Raw genomic sequence first — 13,136 nt, 5'->3', positions numbered from 1 at the left:
TAGCTTTCTCCGGGGCCCAAACTGATCCCCAGATCCCTATGGGGCTGGAACCCAAGCTCCTCTTGATACATTCAGATTCGTTCAGAATAGTCGGAATGAGAAGACTGGATGGTTGGGGCTTTTCCTTTTATTTCCCAACCCTCACTCACCTCTGTCTTAGGAAATTCTGGGAGTTGCTAGAGGCCAGGGCAAGATGCAGCCTACCTTGGGGGTATTGCAGTGTCTTACCAGCCAGCTCTGTGGTATATTTGCATGGACTGCTGCTCAGGGATTCCCAGGACCAGCCTCAGCACCTGCCTTGATATTGAGGCCCACTCTAGAACTGTCCCCTGCTTTCCCGGGTTTGGGAAGCAGAAGCCTGAGCAGGGCCCAACAGGAGCAACACCCTTGGAGCATGTACAAGAAGTTAAGCCTACTATGTGTTCCTTCTGCACTTCCTTATGGATAGGGGAACAGCCTCAGCAGTTGGGACTTGCTTAAGGTTACAGATCTGATGTCTGCCTCAGGTCCAGTGTGCTTTCCACAGTCCAAAGCCGTGGGCCGGTAACCACAGCAGGGGCTACTTAGCCCGTCTGACAGTCGTCTCCATCTCCTGTTTTCTGCCCCTCGGGCCTCCCCAGCTCCTTCACTCTCCCCATTCCGAGCTTACACCTGGGCAGTATCGGGAGGAATTGACCACTATACCGCTTTTGGGACAGCAGCATTTTCTCCCAACAATGTCTTCACTCTGCTGCCTTTTTTTTTTTTTTAATTTATTTATTCGACAGAGATAGAGACAGTCAGAGAGAGAGGGAACACAAGCAGGGGGAGTGGGAGAGGAAGAAGCAGGCTCATAGCCGAGGAGCCTGATGTGGGGCTTGATCCCACAACGCCGGGATCACGCCCTGAGCCGAAGGCAGACGCTTAACCGCTGTGCCACCCAGGCGCCCCATCTGCTGCCTTGAAGGCATAGTAGGTCCCACGGCATGCCTTGAAGTGGGCCGGTGGCTCTGGCCTCATGGCTACACTCCACGCAGCCCACTCTTGGGGAAGGAAAGCCTGACTCACGGAGCCGCAGCGATCTGGCTGTGGCTGAGTGGAGTCTGGGAGGTGCCCAGTGGGGGCAGAGCTCCCCGACCAGGGCTGGGAAGTGGTCGCAGAACATCCATTTGCGGGGAGGACCGAGGGCAGAGGGAGAGAGTAGCGGCTCTACGGAACTCGGGCCTCGGGAGTCCAGGGACAGGCTTGAGCTTAAGTCTGCTCATCCTCCGCCTTTATTCGCCCGGTAAATACGGGTTTGAGGATGGAGCACCGCGGGTCCCTATAGCCCCTAGAGGGAAGGTACCTACAGCGCAAACCGAAGCAACCAGCAAGGAAACAGCCCGTTGACTTCAAAGGGCCCCGGTGCCGGTTTTTGTGGCCGCCTTCATGAATATTCATGATCCTTGGGGCCAATCAACGCCTGAATGGCTCAGAGAGCACCAATCGGCTTACAGCATGCAGATAAGTCTCAAAGACGGGCGGCTTTTCCTGAAGCTGGTGGAAGAGATTTAATGCGGGGTGGAAACGGAACCCTGAATCGGAGGAGCTCAGTTTCCCGAGGAGTGTGCCTGTGCAATTGGTCGGTGTACGTCACTTCCTATCGGGCTGGCGGAAGTTCCTTCAAGCGCGTTGCGATTTGTAGGCGTGAGTTCCGGTTGGTGGCAGAAGTGCTTGTGTGTTGTCGGTACTGGAGAGTCGCGATGGCGGCAGTGGATTCGGATGTCCAATCGCTGCCCCGTGGGGGTTTCCGCTGCTGCCTCTGCCACGTTACTACAGCCAACCGTAAGCGGTGGCTTGTGAGGGGGTGGTTGTGAGTTCTCGTCTTTGGGTCCTAGCGAAAAGGTGTATAGGTCATAGTTCTTGTCAAGTCGGTTGGTAGGGTCACTCACCTCCGTTTTCACTCCGCCTGTACGAAGGGATTGGAGAGTGGCGAAAGTCCCACCACCTTACCCCCTCCTTCCTAGTATCAGAAATCTCCACAACGAAAGTTTCATGATCGTATTCCCTCTTTAACGGTCATCTGTTGGACGCCACCTTTGTGTCTGGTACTCTGCTGGGCTCTCGCGTGGGGTGAGGGGATTCAGAGATGAAGGAGCTAACCGCGAGAGGTTGAGAGAATTCCAGTGCTCAATAGATATGTTTGGAGAGCTGTAGGATCACAGAGAAAATAGTAATTAACTCACGGAAGCCCTACAGAGGAGCTACCCAAAGGCAGAGATGGACAAAGGAGCATGGCATGCATGACTAGGAGATGGGTTTGGCAAAGTAGACAGGCTTCTTGTATGACAGCGCAGGGGACTCCATGAAACCTCAAATTCCACTTTTTTTTTTTTTGAAGGTTTTATTTATTTTAGAGAGAGAGTGCGCACAAGTGGGGGGGGGGGAAGGGCGGAGGGAGTAGCAGGCTCTGAGCCTGATGCGGGACTTGATCCCAGGACCCCGGGATCTTTACCTGAGCCGAAGGCAGATGCATAACCGACTGAGCCACGCGGACACCCTCAAATTCCACTTCTGAAGTCTGGAATCATGATCTTCCCTAAACAGGATCTTCTGTTCTTTTTCTTTGTGAATGGCATTATCACTATTTGTCCCATAGGGCAAGCCAAAAATCTAGCATAGTCTTCTCTGGCCCCACATATATATTGGTGACAACAAACAGATGACCCAGAATTTAATAAAAATAATAATTACTAACTTTTCGCATGTTCAACATGTAGCAGACTGTGCCAGGTATTCTATTTTGCATAATACCCGTGTGGTAAGTACTATTAATATCTTCATTTTGTGTCCCATGAAACTGATGCACAGAGAGGTTAAGTAACTTGCCCAAGATCTCACACAGTTTGCCAGACCTGGGATTTAAACCTGGGTAGCATGACCTCAAATCTTGCACTTGCAATCTCTGTACCATACCTAGAGACCATCCTTGAGGGAATAGTCTAGGGTCCTACTTTATTTAGTTCTTCTGTATATGACCTGGATAAGTCTCCTGTTAATTTTTTTTTTTTTTTTAACAATTTGCAGGTGTTGCTCTACCTAGCACTTACAGGTGGTTTAAGAAAAACTTGTAGCTAGTTCTCCTGGAAACCATTTAGAATACCTTATATAGACACATGGACAAGAGAGGAAGGTGACAAGAGCCAGGACTTTGTATATTCAAAGGTCACACTTTTCTGTGGCTTGGAAGGATTAGTAGGATTTAGGAGTGCATTTAGGTAAAGTCAGGGGGTAAGTACACTGAAGAGTGATTTGGATGTTTTTGTTTTATGTTTATCTTTGCAGGACCCAGCCTAGATGCCCACTTGGGGGGCCGGAAGCACCGGCACCTGGTAGAACTACGAGCTACCCGAAAGGCCCAGGGACTTCGAAGCGTGTTTGTCAGTGGCTTTCCCCGGGATGTGGATTCTGCTCAACTCACTCAGTACTTCCAGGCATTTGGACCCGTGGCCAGTGTTGTCATGGACAAGGACAAGGTAGAGTAAATGGCTCTTGTGGTAAAGAATGAGTCAGGTGTGCCACATACAAAACGAAATGAGAGAGAAACCAGCATTCCTGTTTCAGCTGGTGCCTTATGTGGGTTGTCCTTGATGGATACCACAATACTTGGGCCAGGCCAGCTTTGTGAGCCTCCTCCAGCATCCCCCCGTGGCCCCCCCCCCCCACCGGCAACTCTCCCACCTCCCCGGCTCCTTCTTGGATTTTATCAGTTCACTAGAGTTCGTCACTGGTGGACTTGTTGGTCATTAATTTAGTCAGTCACTCTTCATTTTATTTGCCAAATACTAACTGTTGACTTTGTACTAGGCACTGTGTGTAGAGCTGCATTTTTTTTTTTTTTAAAGATTTATTTATTTGAGAGACAGGGAAAGAGAGAGAGAGGGAGAGAGAATCTCAAGCAGACTCCACACTGAGCATGGAGCCTGACACGGAGCTCGATCTCACAACCCTGAGATCACGACCTGAGCTGAAACCAAGAGTCGGATGCTTAACTAACTGCGCCACCCAGGTGCCTCAGAGCTGCATTTCCTTTTTCTTTTTTTCAGGTTTTACTTATTTATTTGAGAGAGAGAGAGAGAGAGAGAGAGAGGCAGAACACGGAGGGAGAAGCAGATTCCCCACTGAGCAGAGAGCCTGATGCGGGGCTTGGTCCCAGGACCCTGGGATCATGACCTCAGCTGAAGGCAGACACTTCACCGACTGAGCCACCCAGGCGCCCCAGAGCTGCATTTTCAATAGTAAATAGGATAGATGTGGCCTGTGCAGGCGCAGAGTTTGTAGTCTCGTGTATAAAGTAGACAATTAAGTGCGTAATTACAATGAAGTAGGTGCTTTAAGAGCACACCATCAGGAGAGCTGTCCTAACCCCACAAGAGACTGCTTTATAAACCAGCTAGCAGTTCATTAACTTACAGTGAGAGGTACTAAAATTAGCTGGTCAAAATACCCTGTCTTCTGGACAGTGCTAGACAAAGAAGCTTGTTCTTTGTAGTCCTTTTTGTCTTCCAGGCAGGCCTTTTGTCAGTTTCTCTTTAGTCCTTCGAAAAAGTTCACTGTTGTCCAGCTGTGTTGTGTTGTCATATCGTAGCTCCGAGATTGCTCTCTGGTTTTGTGGGCGTGGCTTAGGTGATCCTGAATGGCTTTGGCAGCCCATGTCTTCTCTTAGGATGGGCTGGGGTGTATTTTTCTTAGAGATGTTCGGTAACTGACCCACAGGGGCTTTAACAAAAGAGGTTTAATTGTTCTCTTTGACAAGAAGTCCAGACCTGGGCAGTCCAGCACTTTACTGTTTTCCTGCTCTGTCGTTACTGGCACGTGGCTCTCCCTTTCTGGTTACGATAATGCTGTTTGCACATCTTCAGGTAAGAGAAAGGGGCAGGCTGAAGGACAGAGTATGAAAGGCTAGTGCCAGCTGAGTCTGACTGTCTTCCCCTGCTTTTCTTTATTTTTCAGGAAAGTATCTTTCCCAGGGCCTCTTCATTAGACTTCTCCGTATAGCTCATTGGCCTGAATTCTATCACATGGTTACGCCTAGCTGCAGGCAAGCCTGGGAAATGAAGTTTTTTAGCTGGACACCTTGCCCTTCTGAACAAGAATTGGGATGCTGTTAGCAAGAAAGAAAGGGAGAATGTATATTGGGAAGGCAGTTGGCAGTGTCTGCCCCAGATTCCTTTTTCAGAAAACTCAGTATCTCCGTTTTTGTTCGTGTTTATTTGAATTGTCGAGAATGACCTTTTTTCTGAACTTAAACCTCACGTTTCTGAGGCTTCTAATTATTTTGACAATAATGACTAAAATTTTTATTGAGCAATTATCACACCCCAGTCATGTGCTAAGTGGTTTATGTACAATATCTCATTTCATTTCCACAAGATTTCCTTGATTGACAGCATCACTGGGAAGTTGGAGATTTGAGGGATTAAGCCCTTACTTGGAGGCAGTCACAAGTTATTTAACTTCTCGGAGTTTTAGTTTCTTGAGAGAAATGTGCGCTCAAAGACAAGGCCAGGCAAAGAGACACCTAATTTCCAGCTGGGGCTTTGATTGCATACTTGGTGTTGAACTGCAGTCTGTGAGTAGTGTGATTCCTCAGAGTCAAAAGATTGGCGTGGGCAGGTCCAGGTGGCTGCCTTTCTCCTTGGTTTCACTACGGTTCTTTGCCATGTTTGGCATGGGGTGGAAGTGAGGGTAGGAAGGGTACCCCCCCTTCGCCCCCGCCCCACTGCTTGTATTTTCGATTGAGGTGTGACTTACAGAGCATAAATTTCACACTTTTAAAGTATACAATTCAGGAGTTGTTAGTGTATTTACAAGGTTCTGCACCCATCCTTTCAGAATGTTTTATCTCTCCTCATGTGTGAGTCAGGCCTGTGTGCTGGTGACGCTGTTCCCCTTCCCCCCCCTCATTAACTTTTTTATATGGTGTAAGGTAGGGGTCCAGTATCATTCTTTTACATGTGGCTATCCAGTTGTCCCAGCACCATGTGTTGGGAAGACTATTTTTTTTTTTTTTTTTTAGATTTTTTATTTATTTATTCGACAGAGATAGAGACAGCCAGCGAGAGAGGGAACACAAGCAGGGGGAGTGGGAGAGGAAGAAGCAGGCTCATAGCAGAAGAGCCTGATGTGGGGCTCGATCCCAGATCGCTGGGATCACGCCCTGAGCCGAAGGCAGACGCTTAACCGCTGTGCCACCCAGGCGCCCCGGGAAGACTATTTTTTCCTCATTGAATGGTCTTGACAACTTCGTTGACAATCAGTTGACCATAGAGGTATGGGTTTAATTTCTGGAGTCTTCGTCTCATTTTCTTCATCTGAATGACTGTCTTTGTGCCAGTACCAATGTGTCTTTTTTCTTTTTCTTCTTTTCCTTTTTTTTTAAGTAACCTCTACACCCAATGTGGGGCTCAAACTAGGATCCTGAGATCAAGAGTCACAGGCTCCAGGGACTGAGCCAACCGGGCATCCCAGTATCCCACTGTCTTGGTTATTGTAGCATACATTGTTAAAAGTAGGATGAGGCTCTATCTTTACTACTGAAGAGAATGTAAAAGAATATGGACTTTTGCCCTGAGGCAGTCATTTTTCCTGCTCCTGCTAACATTCTGCCTTAAAATATATATAGCCCAGTGAATATCGTGGAACTCAACCAGATCATAGCATCACACTGTCATGTTGCTGTTATTTCTAAATAGGAAGTCTGTTCAAGGTAGGGTATGTTTATATTTCCACCTAGCACAGTTCATTATATGGATTCTAAATAAAAGGTCTAATTAAGTTAAAAGGAAAAGTTAGGGGATGCATCAGAGTATAAGCAGTGAAATCGTGTCATTGACAAGAGTAGAGGAGAATGGAATAAGTAACACGGGATTTTCAGAGGCAGACTGGGATGAGAGTAAAATGTGTGGGATGGGAGTGAGGGAGAGAATTGTTTTTCTAAATATGTTCCCTGTTCCAGAAACATTAGGCAGATATTCTCAATTTATAGGGTGGTCCCCTTTTCAAAGAATGTCACCCACTGTCAAACCATGTGTTTGGATTTTTTATTCCAAAACCGTGATCCCTGCCCCTGTTGTGGTTTGCCAGGGGGTGTTTGCTATCGTGGAGATGAGAGACGTCGGGACCCGGGAAGCTGTCTTGTCACAGCCTCAGCACACCCTGGGAGGACATCGCCTGCGGGTCCGCCCACGGGAGCAGAAAGAGTTCCAGAGCCCAGCCTCCAAATCCCCCAAAGGAGCTGCCCCTGACAGTCACCAGCTGGCCAAAGCACTAGCTGAGGCCCCTGATGTGGGCGCACAAATGGTGAAGCTCGTGGGGCTGAGGGAGTTGTCTGAGGCTGAGCGGCAGCTTCGGAGCCTCGTGGTGGCCCTGATGCAGGAGGTCTTCACAGAGTTCTTCCCTGGTGAGTCCCTTCCCTTCCCATGTCGGAGCCCTCCCTCCCCTCCCTCCCCCATCCCCAGTCTGCACCCCCGGGTTCTCCCTCAGCCAGAGACGTTTATTTGGCTGTGCTTCCTTCTTCGTGGCCCACTGTGTTCTTCTACCCCATACTCCTCTCTCATGTCACTTGACCTTTGTTTTCTGCTCGGCATCCAGGCTGTGTGGTCCATCCTTTTGGCTCTTCCATAAACAGTTTTGATGTCCATGGCTGTGATCTTGACCTCTTCCTGGATCTAGGTGACTTGGAAGAGTCCCAGGTGAGTGACTGGGGAGGCAGCTGGGAAGAGTCAGTGGGGATGGTCATGGGACTCTGGGCAAGCACCATCTCTCTCATGCCTTAGTTAGTCATTTGTAAAATGGGGTAATGGAACCTGAGAGGGTTATTGCAGTTGGAGAAATGTGAAAGTATTAGATGGGTATTAGATAGGATGAATATGAATTGACACAGGACACATGGCATTTGTAACAGGAAAAAACCAGATTTCAAAATGGTGTATATAATATTGTATTTGGAAAAAAATATATGAAAGGACTTACAATAACATAATTTTGGGGTTATGTTTTTACTTATCTGTATTTTCTAACATCTAATGTACAGATTCTGCTTTTGAAATAGGAAAGGGTCGTTAGTATTTTTTTAATAGGCTTTGTTTTTTAGAGTAGTTTTAGGTTCACAGCAAAATTGAGCAAAAAGTACAGCTTTCATATACTTCCTACTTTACAAAAAGGGTTATTTTAAAGATTTATTTATTTATTTATTTGAGAGAGAGAGAGATTGAGCTCCAGTGGAGGGAGGGGGAGAGAGAGAGGGAGAGAATCTCAAGCAGACTCCACACTGAGTGCAGAGCCGGATGTGGGGCTCAGTCTCACAACCCTGAGATCATGACCTGAGCCGAAACCAAGAATCAGATGCTTAACCGACTGAGCCATCCAGCCGCCACACATACAGGGTTATTTAAAAAATAAATTTGTTTTATCAGTCTTTTTTTTCTCTTTCCCCACATATAGACACACACGCGCACACACACTTTATAATTTCAGAATCTTTTGAGAGCAGGGTGCGTACATGATGCCCATAATAGTCCAGTGTCTATTAGGGAGACACAGAGGCATCCTCGGGTACAGCTGCGGTACCATTAGCAGGACGGTTGCGTTACCTGGTGCAGGTGTCAGATGTTATAAGGTTGTAGTCTGCGGCCCATCCCGTGCATTCATCAGCTGCCCACCAGCACGCTAGTGTTGGCCCCTCCGTCGTCTTTACAGTTCCTCTGCCGTCTTCTGTCTTTCATGACAGTGACATCTTGGTAGAATACAGACCATTTATTTTGTGGTATTAAAAGTTATTTTTAATTTTAAAAAGAGGTTGTGAGGATTAACTGAGTTAATATATATAAAACCCTTGGGATGGGACCTGGCACGTAAGCAGTAGTAGATATATCCCGGGGAGTGTTGCCCGGATGGGGGCAGCAGGAGAGGCAAATATTCACTGAGCCCATTTCTATCCACAGCCAGCCCCAAAGGCCCCAGAGTCTCCATCTTTGGACTCAGCCCTTGCATCACCACTGGATCCTCAAGCCCTGGCCTGTACCCTGGCTTCCCCTCCAGACTCACAGCCTCCTTCTCCCCAAGACTCAGAAGCCCTGGATTTTGAAACTCCTTCCTCTTCCCTGGCACCCCAGACTCCGGACTCTGCTTTGGCCTCTGAGACCCTCGCTTCTCCCCAGTCCCTGCCTCCAGCCTCCCCGCTGCAGGAGGACCGGGGAGAGGGGGACCTGGGGAAGGCCCTGGAACTAGCAGAGGCCCTGAGGGGGGAGAAAACAGAGGGGGTAGCCATGCTGGAGTTGGTGGGATCCATTCTTCGGGGCTGTGTCCCTGGGGTGTACCGAGTCCAAACTGTGCCCTCTGCCCGACGCCCTGTGGTCAAGTTTTGCCATCGGCCTTCAGGTCTTCACGGTGACGTCTCCCTCAGTAACCGGTACCTTTGTTTAAGAGGGTGGTTGGGGAAGGCCAGCCGAGCCTTCTGGGGTGGGTGAGGAGGGAGCCCTCGTGTGGGAAGCTCCTGTACTTGCTGAGCCTCGAGGTTATCCTTGTTGGGTCCCGTCCCTCTTTCTGCCATTTGTCTCCTGTCTGGCATCCATTTTCATGGATGTAAAGTGTGTTCCTTGGAATACTGTTTTTAGGGGATTTAAGAAAAGAGTTCCAGGGTTGAATAAGTTTGGGAAATGCTAAGTTAAATGCAAATCATTTTCTCCCTTCTCACCCTCTTCCCCACTTCCTCTCCCTCCCTTCCAGTCTTTGTTTCTTTGCATATGAAAGGCATTGAGCAGTCATGTAACAAAACTCTTCTAGAATATCCTATCCAGGATGAATATTCTATCCAGGATTGGCATATAGAATGTAGTGTTTCCCCGAACACATGTGACATCCTTTTGCATGCCCTTTCTTTGCATGCCCCTTCACATGACCGTGTCAGCAAAACTTGGGAAATGCTCTTTTGGCCTCATTCCATCTGGCCCCCTGTTCTGCAAGCCTGGAATAAGAGCTGGGGTGATAGGTTCAGAGGGTCTCTAGCACTGACACCTTTGTCTTTGTTCCAGGCTGGCCCTTCATAACTCTCGCTTCCTGAGTCTCTGCTCTGAGCTGGATGGGCGAGTTCGGCCCCTCGTGTACACCCTCCGCTGCTGGGCTCAGGGTCGAGGGCTGTCGGGTGAGAATGAATCAGGACACACTTGGGGTTGAGCTGGTGTTGGGGAAAGGGGGGGCCTCAGGGGGGGAGGGGAGGAAGGTACAGGAACCAGGGTTGAGAGAACCAACCAGGGTGTTAGATGCACCTCCAATCTAACCGGAATTATTGTTTACCCAGGAAGTGGCCCCCTCCTCAGTAACTACGCCCTGACCTTGCTCGTGATCTATTTCCTTCAGACCAGGGACCCTCCTGTGTTGCCTACTGTGTCCCAGCTCACCCAGAAAGCAGGTACAGCGGTCTGGCCTCCACCCTCTTTATCCTGTTAGCTTTGGCTTTCCTCCTCTTTGTTTCATTTAGACGCACTAAGCTACCCCAGGAATGAGATATCTGCTGTCATTCCCAATCCTCCTGCTTCCGATCTGACCCTCACCTTACTTCCTTTCACAGGTGAGGGCGAGCAGGTGGAGGTGGATGGCTGGGACTGTAGTTTCCCCAGGGATGCCTCAGGACTGGAGCCCAGCACCAATAAGGAGCCCCTCAGTGAGTTTGGGGAGCACGGTAGAGGATTAATAAATGATGTTAATCACAACTGTAGGTTATATCCATCAGTTACTATTTATTTGCCGGGCATGGTTCTCATAGCAACCTCGTGGGATAGCTAGTATCGTTAATACCATTTTACAGATGAAGAAACCACGCTTTGGAACAATTAAGTGGCTTGCTCAAGGTTACACTGCTAGTGAGGGGAAGGAACAGCATCTGTGGAAGGACGTTGCTCGGGACATGGGGAGACAGGCTGGACCTCTTGTTTATATAGAGATCAGAGGAGTCTGGCTTCTGACATTCTTCTGAGCTACTTGGAAGGGAAAAGAAAGTCCAAGAGAATGCCTGTAGTGCAGGCCTGACTTGGTTCTGGCCTCTAAGTAACCCCTTCTGCCTCGTCTTCCTCCTCCTCCAGGTTCTCTGCTAGCCCAGTTCTTCTCCTGCGTCTCTTGTTGGGATCTTCGTGGCTCACTGCTGTCCCTGCGGGAGGGTCAGGCACTGCCTGTGGCAGGGGACCTGCCCTCTAATCGCTGGGAGGGTCTGCGCCTTGGCCCCATGAATCTCCAGGACCCCTTTGACCTGAGTCACAATGTGGCAGCCAATGTGACCAGCCGGGTAGCTGGGCGGCTACAGAACAGCTGCCGAGCGGCAGCCAATTACTGCCGAAGCCTCCAGTACCAGCGCCGTTCCTCCCGGGGTCGGGACTGGGGGCTGCTCCCCCTTCTGCAGCCCAGCTCCCCTAGTTCCTTGCTGTCTGCAACACCCATCCCCTTACCCCCCGCTCCCTTCACCCAGCTCACTGCTGCCCTGGCCCAGGTGTTAAGGGAAGCATTGGGGTGCCATATAGAACAGGGAACCAAGAGACTGCGGTCAGACAGAGGGGGACCTGAGGAGTCTCCTCAGGGAGGGACAAACAAAAGATTGAAACTAGATGGAGAGGAAAAAAGCTGTGAGGAGGGGCAGGAGGAGCAGCAGGGATATATCGGGGACCACAGTGAAGATGGGGTGGAGGAAATGGTTGTAGAGGTTGGAGAGATGATGCAGGACTGGGTGCAGAGCCCGGGGCGGCCAGGGGAGCCACCCCACATGCCCAGAGAGCAGCTAGCCACTGGAGAAGAGGGGCAGTCAGGCCATGCGGCACTGGCAGAGCAGGGGCCCAAAGGACCCGAGGCAGCCAGAGCAGGGTCTAGGGGTGAGACAGGGAGGGTGGTGTCGCTCTCCTCAGTGAGCTGGCGCTGTGCCCTGTGGCACCGAGTGTGGCAGGGGCGGCGGCGGGCCCGGCGACGCCTGCAGCAGCAAACCAAGGAGAGGGGCAGAGGCGGTGCTGGCACTGCAGAATGGCTGGCGGTTGAGGCTCAGGTCACCCGGGAGCTGAGAGGACTGAGCAGTGCTGCACAGCGGCCAGAGGCTGAGCCGCTCCTGACCTTTGTGGCATCTGCCTCCCAGGTCAACCAGACTCTGACTGTGACTCCAATCCAGGATTCTCAAGGCCTGTTCCCTGACCTCCATCATTTCCTACAGGTTTTCCTCCCTCAAGCACTTCGGAACCTCCTCAAGTGAAGACGGGGACCCTGAGGGGCAATAAAGCTGCTAGTTTAATGAACACTACAGTTTCCTCTAATTTCCACCTGGTAGTAATCTGCCTTCCACCCGGTACTTCCCCTCCCCAGACCTTAGTGCCTTTCCTCAGACGTGTCTTTGGCTACCCTAAAATAGGTCTCAGCCTGTCTTCCTTACTACCGTTTATCACAACCTGCCTGCGATGGCGTATCCCTGCACGCGGAGCCCGCTCAGTAGGGTTCCTGAAGGATGGAGTGCCGGGTGGGTGGCTTGGCCAGTACCTGGAGGAAGAACTAAGTTTGCCGCCACATTCACCTTGCCTCTGGGATTTATATGGTGATGGCCTGAAACTGGGGTTCAGGCATCTTCGCCCACTCTCTTAACCGAATTCATCCTGTTCTGGTTAAAATGGGGAAAACACTTTCCGACCTGAGCGTGGGTAAAGGGCAGCCCATCCTGGGTAAACTGGCATCCCCTACAGGGTGATGGGCGGAAGGGATCCGCCGTGTTCTCCTTCGGCCCTCGCCTGCTGCAGGCCCGGCACCAGCGACTGCATCGCGGAGCCGCAGGGTGGTTTAACGCGAGGAAACCTCACTTTGGCAGCATGTCTGACTTAGGCTCTGGTTAGATATTAATCCTCTCTAAAAAAAAAAAAACCAGAGCGGGAACAAATGGGACTTATCCACGCAGGACTTGTTTCCGCTCCTGTGAGTGTCCCACAGTCCCGATGTTAGGGGCCTGGCAGGATCTCCGTCAAGTCACCGCGGGTTCCGGAGCTGGAGCGGCACGCCTCTGGGAGCCGGCGCGGCGCGGAGTTGGCAGCTGTGCCACGTCGCAGACAAGGGGAGGTTTTCCAGCTTGTTCTCACAGTTTACCCTCCGCGCCTTCAACC

General features: G+C 50.3%; 1 protein-coding gene across 1 annotated transcript; it reads left to right on the top strand.

The window, feature by feature from the left end:
• The first annotated feature begins 1,654 nt into the window (after positions 1-1,654).
• On the top strand, positions 1,655-12,287 carry TUT1 (terminal uridylyl transferase 1, U6 snRNA-specific). Its single transcript, XM_045793776.2, has 9 exons — positions 1,655-1,803; positions 3,304-3,494; positions 7,105-7,420; positions 7,612-7,712; positions 8,964-9,430; positions 10,053-10,162; positions 10,319-10,429; positions 10,589-10,681; positions 11,100-12,287. Exons 1-9 carry the CDS (start codon positions 1,722-1,724, stop codon positions 12,242-12,244), a joined length of 2,616 nt encoding a protein of 871 aa, XP_045649732.1. The 5' UTR covers positions 1,655-1,721; the 3' UTR covers positions 12,245-12,287.
• Positions 12,288-13,136: the final 849 nt, after the last annotated feature.

This window comes from Ursus americanus, chromosome 24, assembly GCF_024610735.1.
Source record: "Ursus americanus isolate L20-20 chromosome 24, mUrsAme1.1.p, whole genome shotgun sequence".
Taxonomy (NCBI): Eukaryota; Metazoa; Chordata; class Mammalia; order Carnivora; family Ursidae; genus Ursus; species Ursus americanus.
The sequence above is the reverse complement of the archived record's forward strand: the minus strand, read 5'-3'. Positions and strand labels throughout refer to the sequence as shown.

What these genes read in the sequence shown, in the direction of transcription:
- TUT1 (XM_045793776.2), top strand. Translation starts at nt 1,722, where the DNA reads ATGGCGGCAGTGGATTCGGATGTCCAATCGCTGCCCCGTGGGGGTTTC. An exon ending in GTGACTTGGAAGAGTCCCAG is followed by an intron (nt 7,713 to 8,963) that starts GTGAGTGACTGG and finishes TTCTATCCACAG; the next exon opens with CCAGCCCCAAAGGCCCCAGA. An exon ending in GACGTCTCCCTCAGTAACCG is followed by an intron (nt 9,431 to 10,052) that starts GTACCTTTGTTT and finishes TCTTTGTTCCAG; the next exon opens with GCTGGCCCTTCATAACTCTC.